Source organism: Ips typographus, linkage group LG14, assembly GCF_016097725.1.
Source record: "Ips typographus isolate SLU linkage group LG14, UJ_Ityp_2.0, whole genome shotgun sequence".
In the NCBI taxonomy this organism is placed as follows: Eukaryota; Metazoa; Arthropoda; class Insecta; order Coleoptera; family Curculionidae; genus Ips; species Ips typographus.
In genome coordinates this window covers 1,801,342-1,817,020 of record NC_138435.1, presented here as the reverse complement: position 1 = coordinate 1,817,020, position 15,679 = coordinate 1,801,342, and the positions used below count along the sequence as shown (strand labels likewise).

The 15,679-nt window shown below is 37.9% G+C and overlaps 2 protein-coding genes across 2 annotated transcripts; one reads left to right on the top strand and one right to left on the bottom strand.

Moving 5' to 3' along the window:
* The first annotated feature begins 19 nt into the window (after positions 1–19).
* Positions 20–15,667, top strand: LOC145737848 (sodium/calcium exchanger Calx-like). Its single transcript, XM_081992690.1, has 7 exons — positions 20–1,722; positions 5,427–5,518; positions 7,771–7,916; positions 8,883–9,081; positions 9,137–9,295; positions 11,884–12,055; positions 14,633–15,667. Exons 1-7 carry the CDS (start codon positions 158–160, stop codon positions 14,835–14,837), a joined length of 2,538 nt encoding a protein of 845 aa, XP_081848816.1. The 5' UTR covers positions 20–157; the 3' UTR covers positions 14,838–15,667.
* On the bottom strand, positions 5,490–7,284 carry LOC145737857 (trypsin-3-like). Its single transcript, XM_081992700.1, has 4 exons — positions 6,952–7,284; positions 6,544–6,630; positions 6,111–6,488; positions 5,490–6,059 (listed from the first exon to the last, which is right to left on the bottom strand). The coding sequence occupies exons 2-4, from the start codon at positions 6,602–6,604 to the stop codon at positions 5,728–5,730; spliced, it is 771 nt and encodes a 256-aa protein (XP_081848826.1). The 5' UTR covers positions 6,605–6,630; positions 6,952–7,284; the 3' UTR covers positions 5,490–5,727.
* Positions 15,668–15,679: the final 12 nt, after the last annotated feature.

The following is a 15,679-nucleotide window of genomic DNA, read 5'->3' as shown; positions in this document are numbered from 1 at the left end:
ACAGAGAGTTGCGCGTCTCCTCATCCAGTGTTAAAAGGGGGTTTGGCTGCCGCCTTCGTCGCGACGAACGTCTCGAGCGCCCGTTCAGTTCCATTGCAACGTCCGTTAACGCCGTATTATGAGGCGTTTCGTTTCAAATACGCTGTGAGAGCGCGTCATGTGGAACGGTGGCAACATTAGCAGGATCAGCTGTACCGACGGGCTGGTCCTGCCTTGCTGGCAGCCGCTCGACAACGTCCCGCTCCTCGACAAAATCGGACGAGGATGTCTCTATTTCTTCTTCATGGCTTTCCTCTTCATCGGCGTGTCCATCGTCTCGGACCGTTTCATGGCAGCTATCGAAGTGATCACCTCGTTGGAACGTGAAGTGTCCGTACGTAAGCAGAACGGAGAAAAACAGATTGTCGTCGTCAGGGTGTGGAACGAAACGGTGGCCAATTTGACTTTGATGGCTTTAGGGTCGAGCGCGCCCGAAATTCTTTTGTCCGTAATTGAAATCTACGCTAGGGGATTCACCGCTGGCGAATTGGGTCCAGGAACCATTGTAGGTTCAGCAGCTTATAACTTGTTTGTGATAATCGCTATTTGCGTTTCCGTTATTCCTAACGGTGAGGTGCGAAGAATCAAACATCTTGGAGTATTTTTTGTCACGGCCACTTGGTCTGTTTTTGCCTACGTGTGGCTCTACGTTATTCTCAGCGTGTTCTCACCTGGTGTAGTCCAAGTGTGGGAGGGTTTGGTTACCTTTTTGTTTTTCCCTTGCACTGTTATCACAGCCTACGCTGCTGACCGAAAAATCCACAAGTATATAACGAAAGAGTTCAGAATGAACAAACGGGGAGTGATAGTGCAAGCAGAAGGTGCTGACAACTTAGAGATGGGTCACTCTGAGCTCCTGGTACTCGATGACGTCCACGAAGACATCAAACAAGACTACATAGCTACACTGAAGGATTTACGACAGCAATACCCTCACACTGACATCGACGTTTTGGAGAAAATGGCTCATGAAATTTTACTAAACAAGGGACCCAAATCCAGGGCATTTTACCGAATCCAAGCCACCAGAAAACTGATGGGCAGTGGTGATTTGATGCGCAGAATCTCCGAACGAGCCCAAAGTGACTTGAGCGAAATCAAAGCCGAGCTACAACGCGAAAGTGGCACCAACGAATTCACGCAAAGCGGTTCCAGAGTGCATTTTGATCCCAGCAAATACACGGTCTTGGAAAGTTGCGGCCAGTTTGAAGTTCGAGTGGTTCGTACTGGCGACTTGGACTCCCCATTATCAGTCGATTACACCACCGAGGATGGTACCGCTCAGGCTGGAAGCGATTACGTCAAAGCCAAAGGCACCATACACTTCAATCCTGGCGAGCAGGAGAAACGCATCAAGCTAGAAGTGATCGACGATGACGTGTTCGAACCGGACGAACACTTTTACGTTCGACTGTGTTCGACGCAACCTAGTGGCTGTTTGGGTTCCCCCATGTTGGCCACCATAATAATTCTAGACGATGATCATGGTGGTTTGTTTAAATTCGAGGCGCAGAACCACGAACTGGTCGAGAGTGTCGGATCGTACGAGTTGAAAGTGATTCGGTGTTCGGGCGCTAGAGGACGCGTCGTTTTACCTTATTACACCGAAGATGGTACCGCTAAAAGTGGAAAAGAGTACGAAGGTGTTCAGGGAGAGCTGATTTTTGAAAACAACGAATCCGAGTAAGTTATAATTTTGATTTAGTGTGGTAAAATTGTTTTTTCTCATATTGTTATTTTAGGCTAAGCAATCCACTCTGTCATCACTGCTTTAATGAATCTTAAATTAATTGGATGAGATTAATAATAGCATCTTTTAGATTCACTTAGAGATTAGGTCTAGCACTTTAAATGTTGCCCTTACAAATAAGAAATATTCAGTAATCAACACACTGTGCTAGTTTGTGATTGGTCAATAAGGCAGCAGCTTTCAGCTTGCTTGCTGCTTTTTTGACCAATCACAAACTAGGAACAGTGCTGTGTGATTTACACAAGCTTTGATATTTCCAGTACGGTTTTTGGCTAAATTACACCATCCAAGATCATTTTTTGTCAGTTCTAAGCATATTTTAGGGTAAACAGTGTTGCAGCTAAGTTATTAGTGTGTGGTTCAGACTGTAACTTTTTCACCTGTATATTGTACAACATAAAATCAAACAAAAATCGTGATCACTTGAAGGAAATTAGCACGCAAATTTAATTTGCTTCATTTCAAAAAAAAAAAACACGCCATATTATCGATTTGACGTCGTTTCCACGTTAATTCCCAAACACTCAATTATTCACGTGTGCCGTAAAAGCCTAAATTACAGTAAACGAAGTCTTGATGCGAATTCATTTTATCGGTACACATTTTGGGAAAAGAAGATATTTGATTACAGTTTACACAACAAATTCAATTGATTAGCACAAAGTAGTAAATAAGCCATCGATCAGTCCTCATCGTAAATTATGCACGTCAAACTCTTTGATGGGTTCAAGGTTGATGATCAATCAATTATTTGTCTTGCTATTACAGTGTCAAGTGATCACATGACCTTTCCAACACTGTGTTGTCTTTTCTATTAACGTTTGACAGTTGTGTTTACAAATTATGTCAGTCCCAGGGAGTTTTCCTGTTTTTTTTTGTGAAGAATAATTCTTTTCCCTAGTGGAAAGCCAACATTATGCCCTCTCTGCTTCCAATTCCGGTGATCGTGTGTAGGAAGTTAAATGTTTGGGAGTCTCAGTTTGCCAATCCAAAAAGACCCTCCGGCAACAATGTGCATGAATAATTCCATACTTATTTTGAACCAATTTATTAGAGGATGAAGACTTTATTTTGTGTATACACCTCAGCATATTTTGAATAAAAACGAAACCATTAATCATCAAGTTTTCGCGAATACAATGCAAACTTGTAGCCACTTGTTCTTGAAGTTTCGTATAGCTTAGAGCTTCAAAGTTTCCGGAGATATTTTCGGTATTAGCAGTCAGAACGGAGTCAGTAAATGTTAAATAACCGGCCAAAAGTGCAAGCAAACATAGCAATCTTATCGATTAGGCGAAGCCTCTGCAATTATTCCACTTGGCAATCCATTTTAGTTAAAATCAATTCCAATTAGTTGTACTATATGGGACGGCAAAAAACGTTACAAAGAATAATTTTGACTTACTGTTCTTAGGGATCTTTTCATTGTAAATACTTATTTCAAGAGGGATATTGGGAAAACTGGGAAATATACATTTATCCCGGTTTCGCTTTGTATTTGCCAAATGGATGCCGGAGAATTTCATTATAAATTTGTACCCCAGGAAGGATTTATTACACGGATACGATTCCGGTTTTATTGAGGTCGTAATAGAAATGTGACAGGAAACATCAGTGGGACAAAAAAACAACAGAATAAAATACTATAAAACTCCTAATCTTGATCGCTTTACTAAATTGAGCATTCAGCCTCATTAGTGCACGCAGACTCGATTAAAACCCCCCAAAATCAATTAATAGATGATTTACAGCTTCACCCTATTCTGTCCATGTCAGGTTTCATTAAGAAAAACCCTTTTTCCTTCAGCATTCTCTAATTAACGGTTTTACCCCACAACTATAACCAACAATAAGAACAGTTAATATGTTACACCCCAAACTGCTATTTATAAGCCCTTGTATTATTAGGTTATTCGAAAGGTCTGCGACCAGGTCCCACAGGGTAGGTTTACGTTATTATGGTAATCATATAGAGTTGTAAAGCCTTGGAATGGCCTTATTTAAGTTGTAATGACACTTATTCCTAGAGAACAAAAACATGTAACGGGCTCAATATAGCTCAAAATTGTGTATTCAACTTCAAACCTGTCGCTTTTAGGACAACAAACAAAAGTTGGGGCGTTTTGTTAGGCCGGGGCTTTTCCCTTTCCGGTAATTCGTATACAAAAGGAAATTAATTACCCTTATTCAACTGAGATATATATTTGTATTCCGGTATTGGTTTTCATTTTATTGAGTAGAATCAAAACAAAATAGGCCAATGAAGCTTACCTTTTGAGAATGTTGTTGTGTCCATGCAACGCACTAAACCTCTAAACCACTACCCGTAACGTCACCAGGATACTTTAATCATTACTTTAGTAATTGTTTTAGTAGCAGACACACTTTTAAAGTAGCTTTTTTCAGTAAAATTCACTGAGGGAACCCCCTTACAACACGCAGTTAACCTCAAAATTTTTAAATCTAGTGTCAGTGTCACCAGCTAATATGGCCGTCTGTCAATTTGGGGTAGTGATGGACGCAAACCTAGCGTGGTCAATGTCAGATCGATTTTAATTTTTAATTCGGCTACAAAATCTTCTAGCTGAATCATATGCAATAATCAACGGTCGAATCCAAACAGTGTTAATGAATATGCAATCGAGAAAACACACACGCACACGGCCCATACTTGTTATTCAAGCATAACGGCTACTCCATGTCATATTTCATTTATCGTCGATCTCAAAGCTAACGTGACGTGCTAAAGCAACGCAAATCAGTGGAAAAATCAATTGACAATAATACTGAACGATAAATTATTGGTTATACACCCGTAGGTCGTGTATCACGACTACAAAGGGAATAGTTTAGTTTTTGCACCCACTTTCCAAATAGAAAACTTAATTAGTACTAAAACGTGATTAATTGCGTGCTATTTACAGCAAAATCGACTGACAGTATCGACCACCGGTATCGACACATCATTGACAGTACTAAATTCCCGTCTTCTGATTGGTTAGCGTCCATTACCCAGCATTCCCAAGTTTGGCTGTCGCCATATTGTCGTTTTGTATTTCAACAACAATAATTTTAATAAAAAAAGTCGTTTTTGCCACTAAAAATGGAATTAAAGCACTTACTAAGCTGTTCCAGTAACGTGTTAGTTAGTGGTTTGATGGCGGGGTTCCTATTTTATGAAGAAAGCTGGATTCAAAAGATGGCGACATGGCAAGGTATTAAGATGAATGATTTAGAATATTTTAGAAGGTTTTTCTTATTTCTGTAGTTGTGGAGAGCAGGGCTTAAGTGAGCTTGCTCTAGAGCAGCTACCTGCTCTGTTTTAGCTTTTCCCATAAAACAAATACGTTGTCTTTAATTTTACGTGTTTAACATCAACCTAACCTAACTTTTGTCATTCGTTTGGATCAGGTGTCTGTTGCCCCACAGGCATAACATTTTCAGTAAAATGAATTTGAATACACGCAAAAAGCGAGGGGATATAAAAACCCAGCTCATTTTTATTCTGTCACCGGAAAAAAAAATTCCAACCAAATTGGATTAGCAGGAGGTGAATAAGGGCGTTAAACGCCTACCAGTTAATCAATCAACCCTTGTGAATTAAGTTTTATTATACAATTGCTTTTATTTATTTTAGGAAAATCATCGCACTGACCATAATAGAAGAGGACAGTTACGAAAAAGACGTACTATTTTACGTCCAATTGGGTGAGCCACAAATGTCTGGAGGTAAGCGATTTTCATTAACGTTTCTTAACTTTGTGTAAATTTCAATTCTCTCTCTCTTCGCACTATCTGCCTGTGTGGTGTTTGCATGCTAAGTACGTAAGTAACTCTTTGAAGTAAGGCTTTAGATGATTTTTTTAGATTTATTGTTACCTTTTTGTTGGTTAATGAAGTTTTTGTTGGCTGTAAGTTATTCAGAGAAAATCAAAAATTTATATTCCTGTGGTTTGAGTGACAAACTCTCTGAGTCCTGCCACATTGGCGTACACACCAGGAAAGTTGGGTAGACCACACCCAAATCCAAACGAAGCTATTCCAACCAGTCTTCCACTAATCACATAAGGTCCGCCCGAGTCTCCTTGGCAGGCATCTCGGCCTCCTGCAGCATAACCAGCACAAATAGTTCTGCTGGTTATAATGTTGCCGTACACTTGCTGGCATAGTGTTTGGTCATAAATCGGTAGTGCCACTCGCCTTAAAGTCTCTGGACGTGAACTGGCTCCTGAACTGGTTAAACCCCAGCCAGTGGCCCAACCTTGAGTACCTTTTACAGATATTCTTAAAGAAGTTGATTATAATGCAATTTGGTACCTACCAACTGGAAAAGACTCTCCACTGTTGAGCATCGGTATACCAACTGCATTTGGAACGGTGATAAACTCCGCCAAAGAAATGACAGCAATGTCATAATCAGTGATACCAACGCGATACTGTGGATGCAAGAAAATCATGGCTGCTGCAATTCGTTGACCTCCGGTGCGCCATGAGGACGATCCAACGCGCACGCTCACTTGACTGACGTTGAATACTACGGTAGAGTCCAAACAATGGGCTGCTGTGACTATTAAGTAATTGTTAATGATGGTACCGCCGCATATTTGAACGCCATCTAGTAACAGAGCGGCTTGGTACGGGAATTGCTCTATTGTGGTTGCCTCACCTCCCACAATTCGTTCGAATTGTTTCGATTTGGCTTTAGAAAAATCCACTTTTAGAGGGTTTCACACACACTTTGGTTAACAACTTACCTACTGAAACGCTCAAGGTAGCCAATAAGAGCATTATTACAGCCTCTTTGGTGATAATCATCTCTTATGTGGAGCAGACATTAAAATCTGCAAATTTTATGGTTTTTACATATATTGTAAGATTGGGTATAACATTTCATGCTTTAATGGTTTATGGGTTGCGCAAACATTAAATGGGACGTAAACAACGTTTGGCTTATTTTACGGTTGATTTATACCACAAAACGATTTTATTGTACAAAGTGGGAAATATTGAATCTTCACTATAATTATGTCTTTAATTTGTAAAATCCTGTTAGTCAACTCTCATCAGTGTCATCTGATTACAGTCTAATCTAGTTACAGCTCAAAGATTTGTCTGGTTAGTTGTAATTATAGAGATTAAAAATTAAATTATTACAATCCTACCTTGTTTCCCAGATTTTACAGTTATTAGGACACTAACAAGTTAACTCCATAATTGCATATTCTTGTCTAAAATTCAGGAAAAAAAACACGCTCTCACTTCTATTCACTCTGTTTAATTGACTTTTACACACTTAATAAACGTTCAAAGATTGAACGATTGCAAATGTTATGGTTTTCGTATAAAATCAATTAACAAATTTGATTTTTTTGGTGGAAGGGGAAGGTGTAGTTAGCCACTAGTTAATGATGCTTTTTTTGGTTTTCTCACTTTATTGATTAAGTGGTGAAGCAGTTTTGCATGGTTTTTAGTTGGTCTGATTTTCGGGGAAACACTGTAAAAAGTTGACGTTTATCAGGGTTGCCAGATTAAGGGCAAGAAAAAGGGATTTTTTTCTTTGGTAATTTCTCTATATTCAAAATCTGTTGAAGAGAGTATACTAAAACTTTAGTTTGGCGGTTTTCTCTGTTGTTAGTGTTTTTTTCTTAAAAACTCTGTCGTGACGAAGGAAAGCAAAAGTATTGGGCTACATTTTGACGTTTGAAAGAACCTCCTAGCTGTCATAGAGACCAAAATAGGAACTGTCAAGTTGCGACATCTTAAAAAACCTTGTTTTCTTGCACTGTTCTATTGCAAGTGCAATGACTTAGGCAACAAGTGCATGCTTTGCCTAATCTAAGTATCTCCTTAATGTTTCCCTTAATAATAAAAGGTTCAGTAGGAGTTTCTGTGGTGACCTTATTGGTCCCTAAAGAGCCTCCTTTGGCTATTTAAGGGGATTCTGTGTCTAACTTAAAATTAACACATTTTACATATTTTAGATGAAGTAGCCAGTTTAGCGGCCGATGCGGAAAAGAAATCGCCCGAGGAACGAACGGAAAGGGAAAAGATAGCAATAATGGGCAAACCGAGACTGGGAGACATAACGAGGGCACAAATTAGGATTAAAGAAAGCAAGGAGTTTAAGGTGAGTGTCTCAAATGGCTGCTTAACCATTTTAAGTGCATTTCAAATGTCCTGTCACGCTTTGATGGGTTGAACGGTCAAGAACAGACTGGTGAATTGGGGGGTTTTAACCCAAATGTGCCCTACCATGTCCGGGCTGAACTTAAAACTATATTAGTTTGACAAAAAGTAAATCAGGAAACTGTTCCGCGGTATTTTGATGTTAACCAATACAAGAATCACGTGCAGAAGTAGTCTCCTGGGTGTATAAATTTTACTTTGCAAGAACCAACAGTAAAATATCCACTTATTTCTAATTAGTCCAGTTATTATGTACTTAAGTACAAATCCGTGTCGACGGTCACAATAATAGGGTTGTTTCACCCCAAAACGTACTAATCCGTTATGGATTATCCCAATTCCAGTTGCGGTTAAAGTAAATTTACGCCCTGACGACCTCTATTCCCATGTGCATTTCGTTTTTTTTTCCGACAAGTGCAGTTTATATGGAAATTTATGGTTATTTGGGGGGCTTGAATCTTAAATGCCGTTTAAACGCTAGCCAGAGTATCTGGCCCTTTACGGAACACCTTAAAGGGCAAACAGTATGTTTGTTCAGAAGTTCAGAAGAAATCGTCTCTCTAAGTAGATTAGAACTGGAGTTATGTTAATTTTGACAGTTTGTGATTGGCCAATAAATGGATAGTAGACTTACGCATTAGTTAGACAATATGGATGAGTAAAGGACGGTAATTCTGGCTAAAATTCAGAGTCTTAGATGCGAGAGCATCGCATATTGAATTTTATGGTAAGCCTTGGGCGATTCCACACAAATTGCTATGCAAACCAGCTAAAGCCAAGAAAGTGTTTCAATCTAAAGGTTCTTCCAAGTGAAAATTGCGGTCCATTACCGACCAAAACAATTGACAAGGGATTTTGAACGTGACCTGACCAAATCCCTTAAGTTATCAACAATTTTCTTTCGCAGAACACAGTGGATAGATTAGTGCAACGGGCCAACGCTTCTCTGTTAATCGGCACGTCCTCGTGGAAAGAACAATTCATTGAGGCGGTTACGGTTAGTTCGAGCGATGAGGACGACCAGAAAGCGCCCTCAAAACTGGACTATTTCATGCATTTTTTAACCATTTTCTGGAAGATTTTGTTTGCTTTCGTTCCTCCCACAGGTAAATTTAGCTCCGGGGAAAATGGGGATGGATTAATATAAGTAAATCGTTTCAGATATCTTTAAAGGTTATCTTTGTTTCGTCGTCTCGATATTCTGCATAGGAGTGGTGACCGCAGTTATTGGAGACGTGGCCTCGCATTTCGGAGCCACATTAGGAATTCGAGACTCTGTTACTGCTATTGTGTTTGTCGCTTTAGGAACTAGCATTCCCGGTAAGTTTAGCAACTTAGCAACGTCTAAAGTTGCATTTAATTTAACCAGGGAAACGCACTAATGAATTGCTTTTTTGATTTTCCTTTAACGGAGATGAAAGCGAATTGCTCTTAAATTTGCCAGTTTCACTTTAATATAAAAGTTTTCCCTCCCAAAACCAAGTCAATCAAACTTTATACAGGGTGTTACAAATTGCAGGCTTAGAATAATTACAATTATTTAAAAATCGAATTATTTTTGAATTTTTTCCGGAAAATTATTGGAAACTTTCTGAAAAATGTTGTATACCTAACCTCGACACTTTTCAAATAATATGAATTTTGCAACAAGATTATTTATAAATTTATCCCTTCTGGACAACACGTGTTCACATTACAGGGTATTTATAGAGGGTGATGAAAAAACGAAGAGTTGAGAATGTTATGGGCTACAAACTGGTATATTGAACCACCCTGTAACTGTCACAGTAAAAACTGTCAAAATCAAACTTTACAACCAACAACTCAATTTTAACAGTAAATAACTCAGTTATTGGACGTTTTAGGTAAAAACACTATACAGGGTGGTGAAAAGAGAATTTCATACAATGGAGTTGTTTACAGGGTGATTTAATGAATTTTTAACATCCTTGCAACTTGTTTAATTTTCATTTTATAAAAAAATACCAAATATGAGTCTTGCAGATATTTACATATACTTTATTCCTAGATAATATCAGTATATACAGGGTGTCCCAAATTTGAGCAACAAACCAAACTTATAATTTTTTATTCGATTTTTGGAATCTACGTCAAATTGTAGTTTGTATCGATATTCAATTGTTTTTGCTCTAGCAGCCTTATTTTGACCACCCCTCTCAAAGGCAGAAATTCCCATTTTGAGCGAAATTTTGATACCAAAAAATCGTCCATAACTCGCTTATTTGAAACACCCTGTATAAACGCACGGTACAACAAAAGAACGCTAATGAATGGAGCTATCACGTGACGTTGAGCGGGCATGGCCAAGTTGTCCCGTTTGGCCGCTAGGGGGCGTTAAAGTTGACTCTCGTTTTTTGCAGTTTTTGCTCAATATCTCAGGCACGTTTCAAGTTCGAGGTCTGAATTTTTACCACAAATGCACCTCGATGGGATGCAACTTTTACCTTCTGTACACTTTTTTGGTACCATGCACCGTTTGACTTTGAAAAATTAAAAACTAGAATTGTCAAGAAATTTCTAGGGCCATTCATACCTTCTGATTTTTTTTCAGAAAATTTTTTATTTTCAAAATTAGCCCCAACTGCTTAAATACCTTCAGGTTAATAGTACAAAAATAACGTAAAGTATCATTTGTCAAAATGTCATTTTGCAAGGGTGCCACGCCCTAAAGTGTCAAAATTGCCATAATTTTAAGGTCATCTCCGAAACGGTGCAAGTTAGAGCAAAATGGACGTCAGATTTGTGTTAGCCAGGTTCAAATTAGTTAAAAAAATCACTTTGATTGAGGAAAATCGAAAATGGTCGCCGTTAGTATAGTAGGCCCAAAAAATCCCTAATTTAGATTAAATTTTCGTGCACTCTTCCAGAAAATCGCCCATAACTCCCTTATTTCAAACACCTTGTATAAACATACCGTACAACAAAAGAACGCTAATGAATGGGGCTATCACGTAACGTTGAACAGGTACGGCTAGGTTGTCCCGTTTAGCCGCTAGAGGGCGTCAAAGTTGACTCTCGTTTTTTGCCGTTTTTGCTCAATATCTCAGGAACGTTTCAGGTTAGGTTAGGTTACTTTTTGTTTCTGAGCACTCTGTTTCGAAGAAAGTGAGAATTGACATTTACAGAGTGATCAAAAGAGAAATATTTGAGCTATACAAATGGGTAAAGGTGCACCCACTGTAATCATTGATAACCTTCCTTATATTCCTATATTTTATAATAAAACTGGAAATAAGAAAGGCAATTTTCCGAGATGGCTGTTGCAAAGAATGTAGCCATAAAACTTCCTATTTAAGGGGTTCAAGCATCAAAAGTGATATGGGACATATATTGCATTAAGACCGCAGAGTTTTATGCGATCCGAAGCTTTAACGACGAGCCAATATAGCTCTATTATTGATTTGATTTTTTTGCCATCTTACAAATCAATTGGTTCAAAAACCGGAAAGTTGGAATGTTTGACAAACCACACCAGAACCGTTACTGTTCAAACGGGAAAAGTTTACATTGCGAGACGGGAAAGCCTCTTTTTGTCGCCTCAAAGTTCTTCGCAGTTCAATAATAAATGGATGGAGGGTGAAAAAATTTAATTTTCTCTCCATCGCGCTGATAGATTGCCTATTAATGCCGTTTAATAGCTTTCAATCTTTTAAAGATTTTGATGAATGCCTTTTTTCTTATTTGCCACAGAAAATTTAATGAGACACACCCAAGATAATAACTTTTCATCTCGTTATACGTCCAAGACCACCTTCATCTATCCTAATCTTTGCCAGGACAGCAACGAATTAATGTTCTGCAGTGTGTGCAGTAAACTGTCACAACATTAATTTAATTATCTCTCTTTCTGTGCAATCCATAAATTCCCAGGAGATTGAAATTTTCAGATACATTTGCAAGCAAAGTGGCCGCAATCAATGACAAACATGCAGATGCCAGTGTTGGGAATGTAACGGGTAGTAATGCAGTTAACGTGTTTCTTGGGATTGGTGTGGCCTGGTCCATTGCGGCCGTTTACCACGCCTGCAATGGAAATGACTTTAACGTCGACCCTGGAAGGTGAGTTTTTATTATTTCCCGTAATAAATCATCCAGTCGAGAACGAAACCGGAGATAAAATAGGTCTGTGACACTCCTCTGACAGGCAAAGATCTTCCCACACAATGCACGTCCCTCCTATATTCTTACAAGAACATTTTTCACGTCGGCTTTTATCAAATAGCCGGCTAAATCCAGTCATGACCGCGGCTGACCTCGTCGCAAACGTAAATCATGATTTTTAGGGGTTGAAATTGGGGGCGGGAAACGTCCGGAACAGGGCTCACATATTTAACACTTCTACTCTAGAGAAGACTTCATTTTTGACTTGTATAAAAAATTGGGACACTTTTACATTCAACCCTAAATAACCCGCTTATTTGGTATACTCTTGTAGGATTTTTATGTGTCTATGGATAGCCATTGAAATGAGCTTTCCAAAAATACCCCAACTTGGGTTGATAAGTGTCGTGGTTTAGCCGCTAGAGGGCTTTAAAGTTAAGCTCTTGCAACACTTTCACATCTCCATCGAATTTGTTAACAGTAGTGGTTAATAGTTTTCTAAATATTTTTTTCCTTCACCATTTGTCCAGATACTTCCTGTTCAGTGGTTACGGTCTTGTAAATAGCCTTTCCTTCACCATTTGTCCAGTTATTTCCTGTTAAGTGGTTACATTACGTGTATTGTACAGGGTGTTCCAATAAAATTTTTATGGGTTGAAATTGGGGGCTGGAAACGTCCGGAACAAGGCTCACATATTTAACACTTCTACTCTAGAGAATGCTTTATTTTTGACTTATATAAAAAAATTGGGACACTTAAAATAACCTGCTTATTTGGTATACTCTTGTAAGATTTTTATGTGTCTATGGATAGCCATTGAAATGAACTTTCCAAAAATACCCCAACTTGGGTTGATAAGTGTCGTGGTTTAGCCGCTAGAGGGCTTTAAAGTTAAGCTCTTGCAACACTTCCACATCTCCATCGAATTTGTTAACAGTAGTGGTTAATAGTTTTCTAAATATTTTTTTCCTTCACCATTTGTCCAGATACTTCCTGTTAATTGGTCATGTTACGTGTATTGTACAGGGTGTTCCAATAAGATTTTTATGGGTTGAAACTGGGGGCGGGAAGTCCGGAACAGGGCTCACATATTTAACACTTCTACTCTAGAGAAGACTTTATTTTTGACTTATATAAAAAAATTGGGACACTTAAAATAACCTGCTTATTTGGTATACTCTTGTAAGATTTTTATGTGTCTATGGATAGCCATTGAAATGAGCTTTCCAAAAATACCCCAACTTGGGTTGATAAGTGTCGTGGTTTAGCTAGAGGGCTTTAAAGTTAAGCTCTTGCAACACTTCCACATCTCCATCGAATTTGTTAACAGTAGTGGTTAATAGTTTTCTAAATATTTTTTTCCTTCACCATTTGTCCAGATACTTCCTGTTAAGTGGTTACGGTCTTGTAAATAGCCTTTCCTTCACCATTTGTCCAGTTATTTCCTGTTAAGTGGTTACATTACGTGTATTGTACAGGGTGTTCCAATAAGCCGTGCACGCGGCTGGGTCTCGAAAATTATACATAGTGGCGCTTCCGAAAAAAAAATCTGTATAGTAAATGTGGCCACGAGAAAATGCTGAAAATCATTTTCAGCTTTCTAAATCCACCGCTAGGGGGCGTTTTGATATAATTCGTGATAATCATTTCAATTTCGATATAAACATTTTCAGCTTTCTAAATCCATCGTTAGGGGGTGTTTCGATACCACTAAAATGAAAAATGTCCGAAAACTTTAAAAATTTAAATGGAATGGTATAGCAAAAATACGATGAACGTAATTATATGTTTTCAACGTACAATTTTGCTATTTAACTTTTTTTTCTATCTCTTCATATGAAGTGGTGGGGATGGCCCAAAGGTTGCCATGACAGAAATGGATTATCTCGAAAACGGCTGATCGTAGAGACTTTGTTTTTGCGCCATTTTAAAGAGCAATTTTTGTCCTTTAAAATTGACTGACACACATGTTGAATTTAGTTTTTGGTCTTTCCTGTAGAGGGCGTTTTTCCAAAATTTACGTTTTCATCCTAGATATTTCGAAAAAATCAAATGCAATGGTATAGCTTCCTATTCCCTAAGAAATCAGATTATCGTTGTGGGAAAACTGCAGTATATAATAATATCTTTTAAAAATCGTTAATCTGATGGATGGAATAAGTAATAGGAAGCTATACCATTGCATTTGATTTTTGCGAGATATCTAAGATGAAAGTGCAATTTTTGTAAAAACGCCCTCTATCGAAATAACCGAATACTAAATGGAACATTGTTTTGGGACACTCTACAAGACAGAAAATACCGCAAAAAAACGATTAGCCGTTTTCGAGATATTTCATTTCTTTCAAAGCAAACCAAAAAATGTTTTCGTAGCCATACTATGTATAGTTTTCGAGAAACAGCCGCGTACACGACTTATTGGGACACTCTGTATGTACATAGATTCTCCTTCACCATGTATCCACCCAATCTTTGGTTAAGTGAAATCTAGTGGTTTCAGAACGTTAAAGTACTAGATTCATTCCTGGTTGCAGTTTGGCGTTTTCCGTCACGATCTTCTGTAGCGAAGCGGTGGTCGCCATTCTCATTTTATTCGTCAGGAGATCGCCGCATGTGGGTGGCGAACTGGGTGGCCCAGTCACACTCAAGTACGTCACTAGTTTCGTTCTATTTTCTCTATGGATTGTCTATTTGACTCTGTGCACTTTGGAGACCTACGGAATCGTAAAAGGATTCTAAAGTGAACAGTACTTTTTTATTACTGAAACTATGATTGTTGGAAATTATTGTTGATTTTTATCTTAGTGTTGGTACATAATAGGTTTTTTTAGACAATAATACAAGAAAAAACTGGTCTTATAAATACAAAAATCATATATAAAAAAGCATTTTGCCTACTATATACATACAAACCTACAGGTATACAATAATGTTAAAATTTAAAAGGTGTTAATAATTAATTTTCATTAAACGTTAAATAATATTTACGGGTCATTAGGCATTATCATCATTATCGTTAAAATCATAAATCTCTCTAACGGTAAATTAATTTTAAAATAACGCGAAGCCAGTCAATTCCATTTAGAATTTCGTTCAAGTAAAACGATTGGTTGGATGTAAGAGATTTACGCTAAATATAATCCATAATCAATTAAGTTTTAATAAATGTTATATATGCTTCCATTTAAAGTTGTTGATGTGTAATGTTGGATGTATTTTACACTTCTTTTTATTTTCTATTTTACCCTATTATTTACTGATGGTGATTACTGATTAACCGCCAATACTTTGGGTAATTGAATGAAACAAATAGACCAATAATAATTTGTTAAATTAATTGGTTATTTAAGTAGTTGCGACTAATCAAAACTTGTGGTTGTGCAGTATAAGGCCTCATTGTGACGTCACATTTGCTTTGTTCCTTCCACGGAGCACAGTGTGTGATTGGTCTGAAAAAACACTTTTCAGCTGCTTACAAACTACCCAGTGTACTAAGACTTACGTAAATGCTGCACGTGTACGTGCGTATAATAGTTGTTTAATATTGAATATTAAAATTTAATTAACCAGAGTTGTTTTAT

Bases quoted from the DNA above. Each gene is read 5' to 3' on its own strand.
- LOC145737848 (XM_081992690.1), top strand. From the start codon at position 158: ATGTGGAACGGTGGCAACATTAGCAGGATCAGCTGTACCGACGGGCTG. The intron at 9,082-9,136 runs GTAAATTTAGCT...AAATCGTTTCAG, and splicing joins TGCTTTCGTTCCTCCCACAG to ATATCTTTAAAGGTTATCTT. The intron at 12,056-14,632 runs GTGAGTTTTTAT...TCCTGGTTGCAG, and splicing joins TTTAACGTCGACCCTGGAAG to TTTGGCGTTTTCCGTCACGA.
- LOC145737857 (XM_081992700.1), bottom strand. From the start codon at position 6,604: ATGATTATCACCAAAGAGGCTGTAATAATGCTCTTATTGGCTACCTTG. The intron at 6,489-6,543 runs GTAAGTTGTTAA...ATTTTTCTAAAG, and splicing joins TACCTTGAGCGTTTCAGTAG to CCAAATCGAAACAATTCGAA. The intron at 6,060-6,110 runs GTAGGTACCAAA...TATCTGTAAAAG, and splicing joins TGGAGAGTCTTTTCCAGTTG to GTACTCAAGGTTGGGCCACT.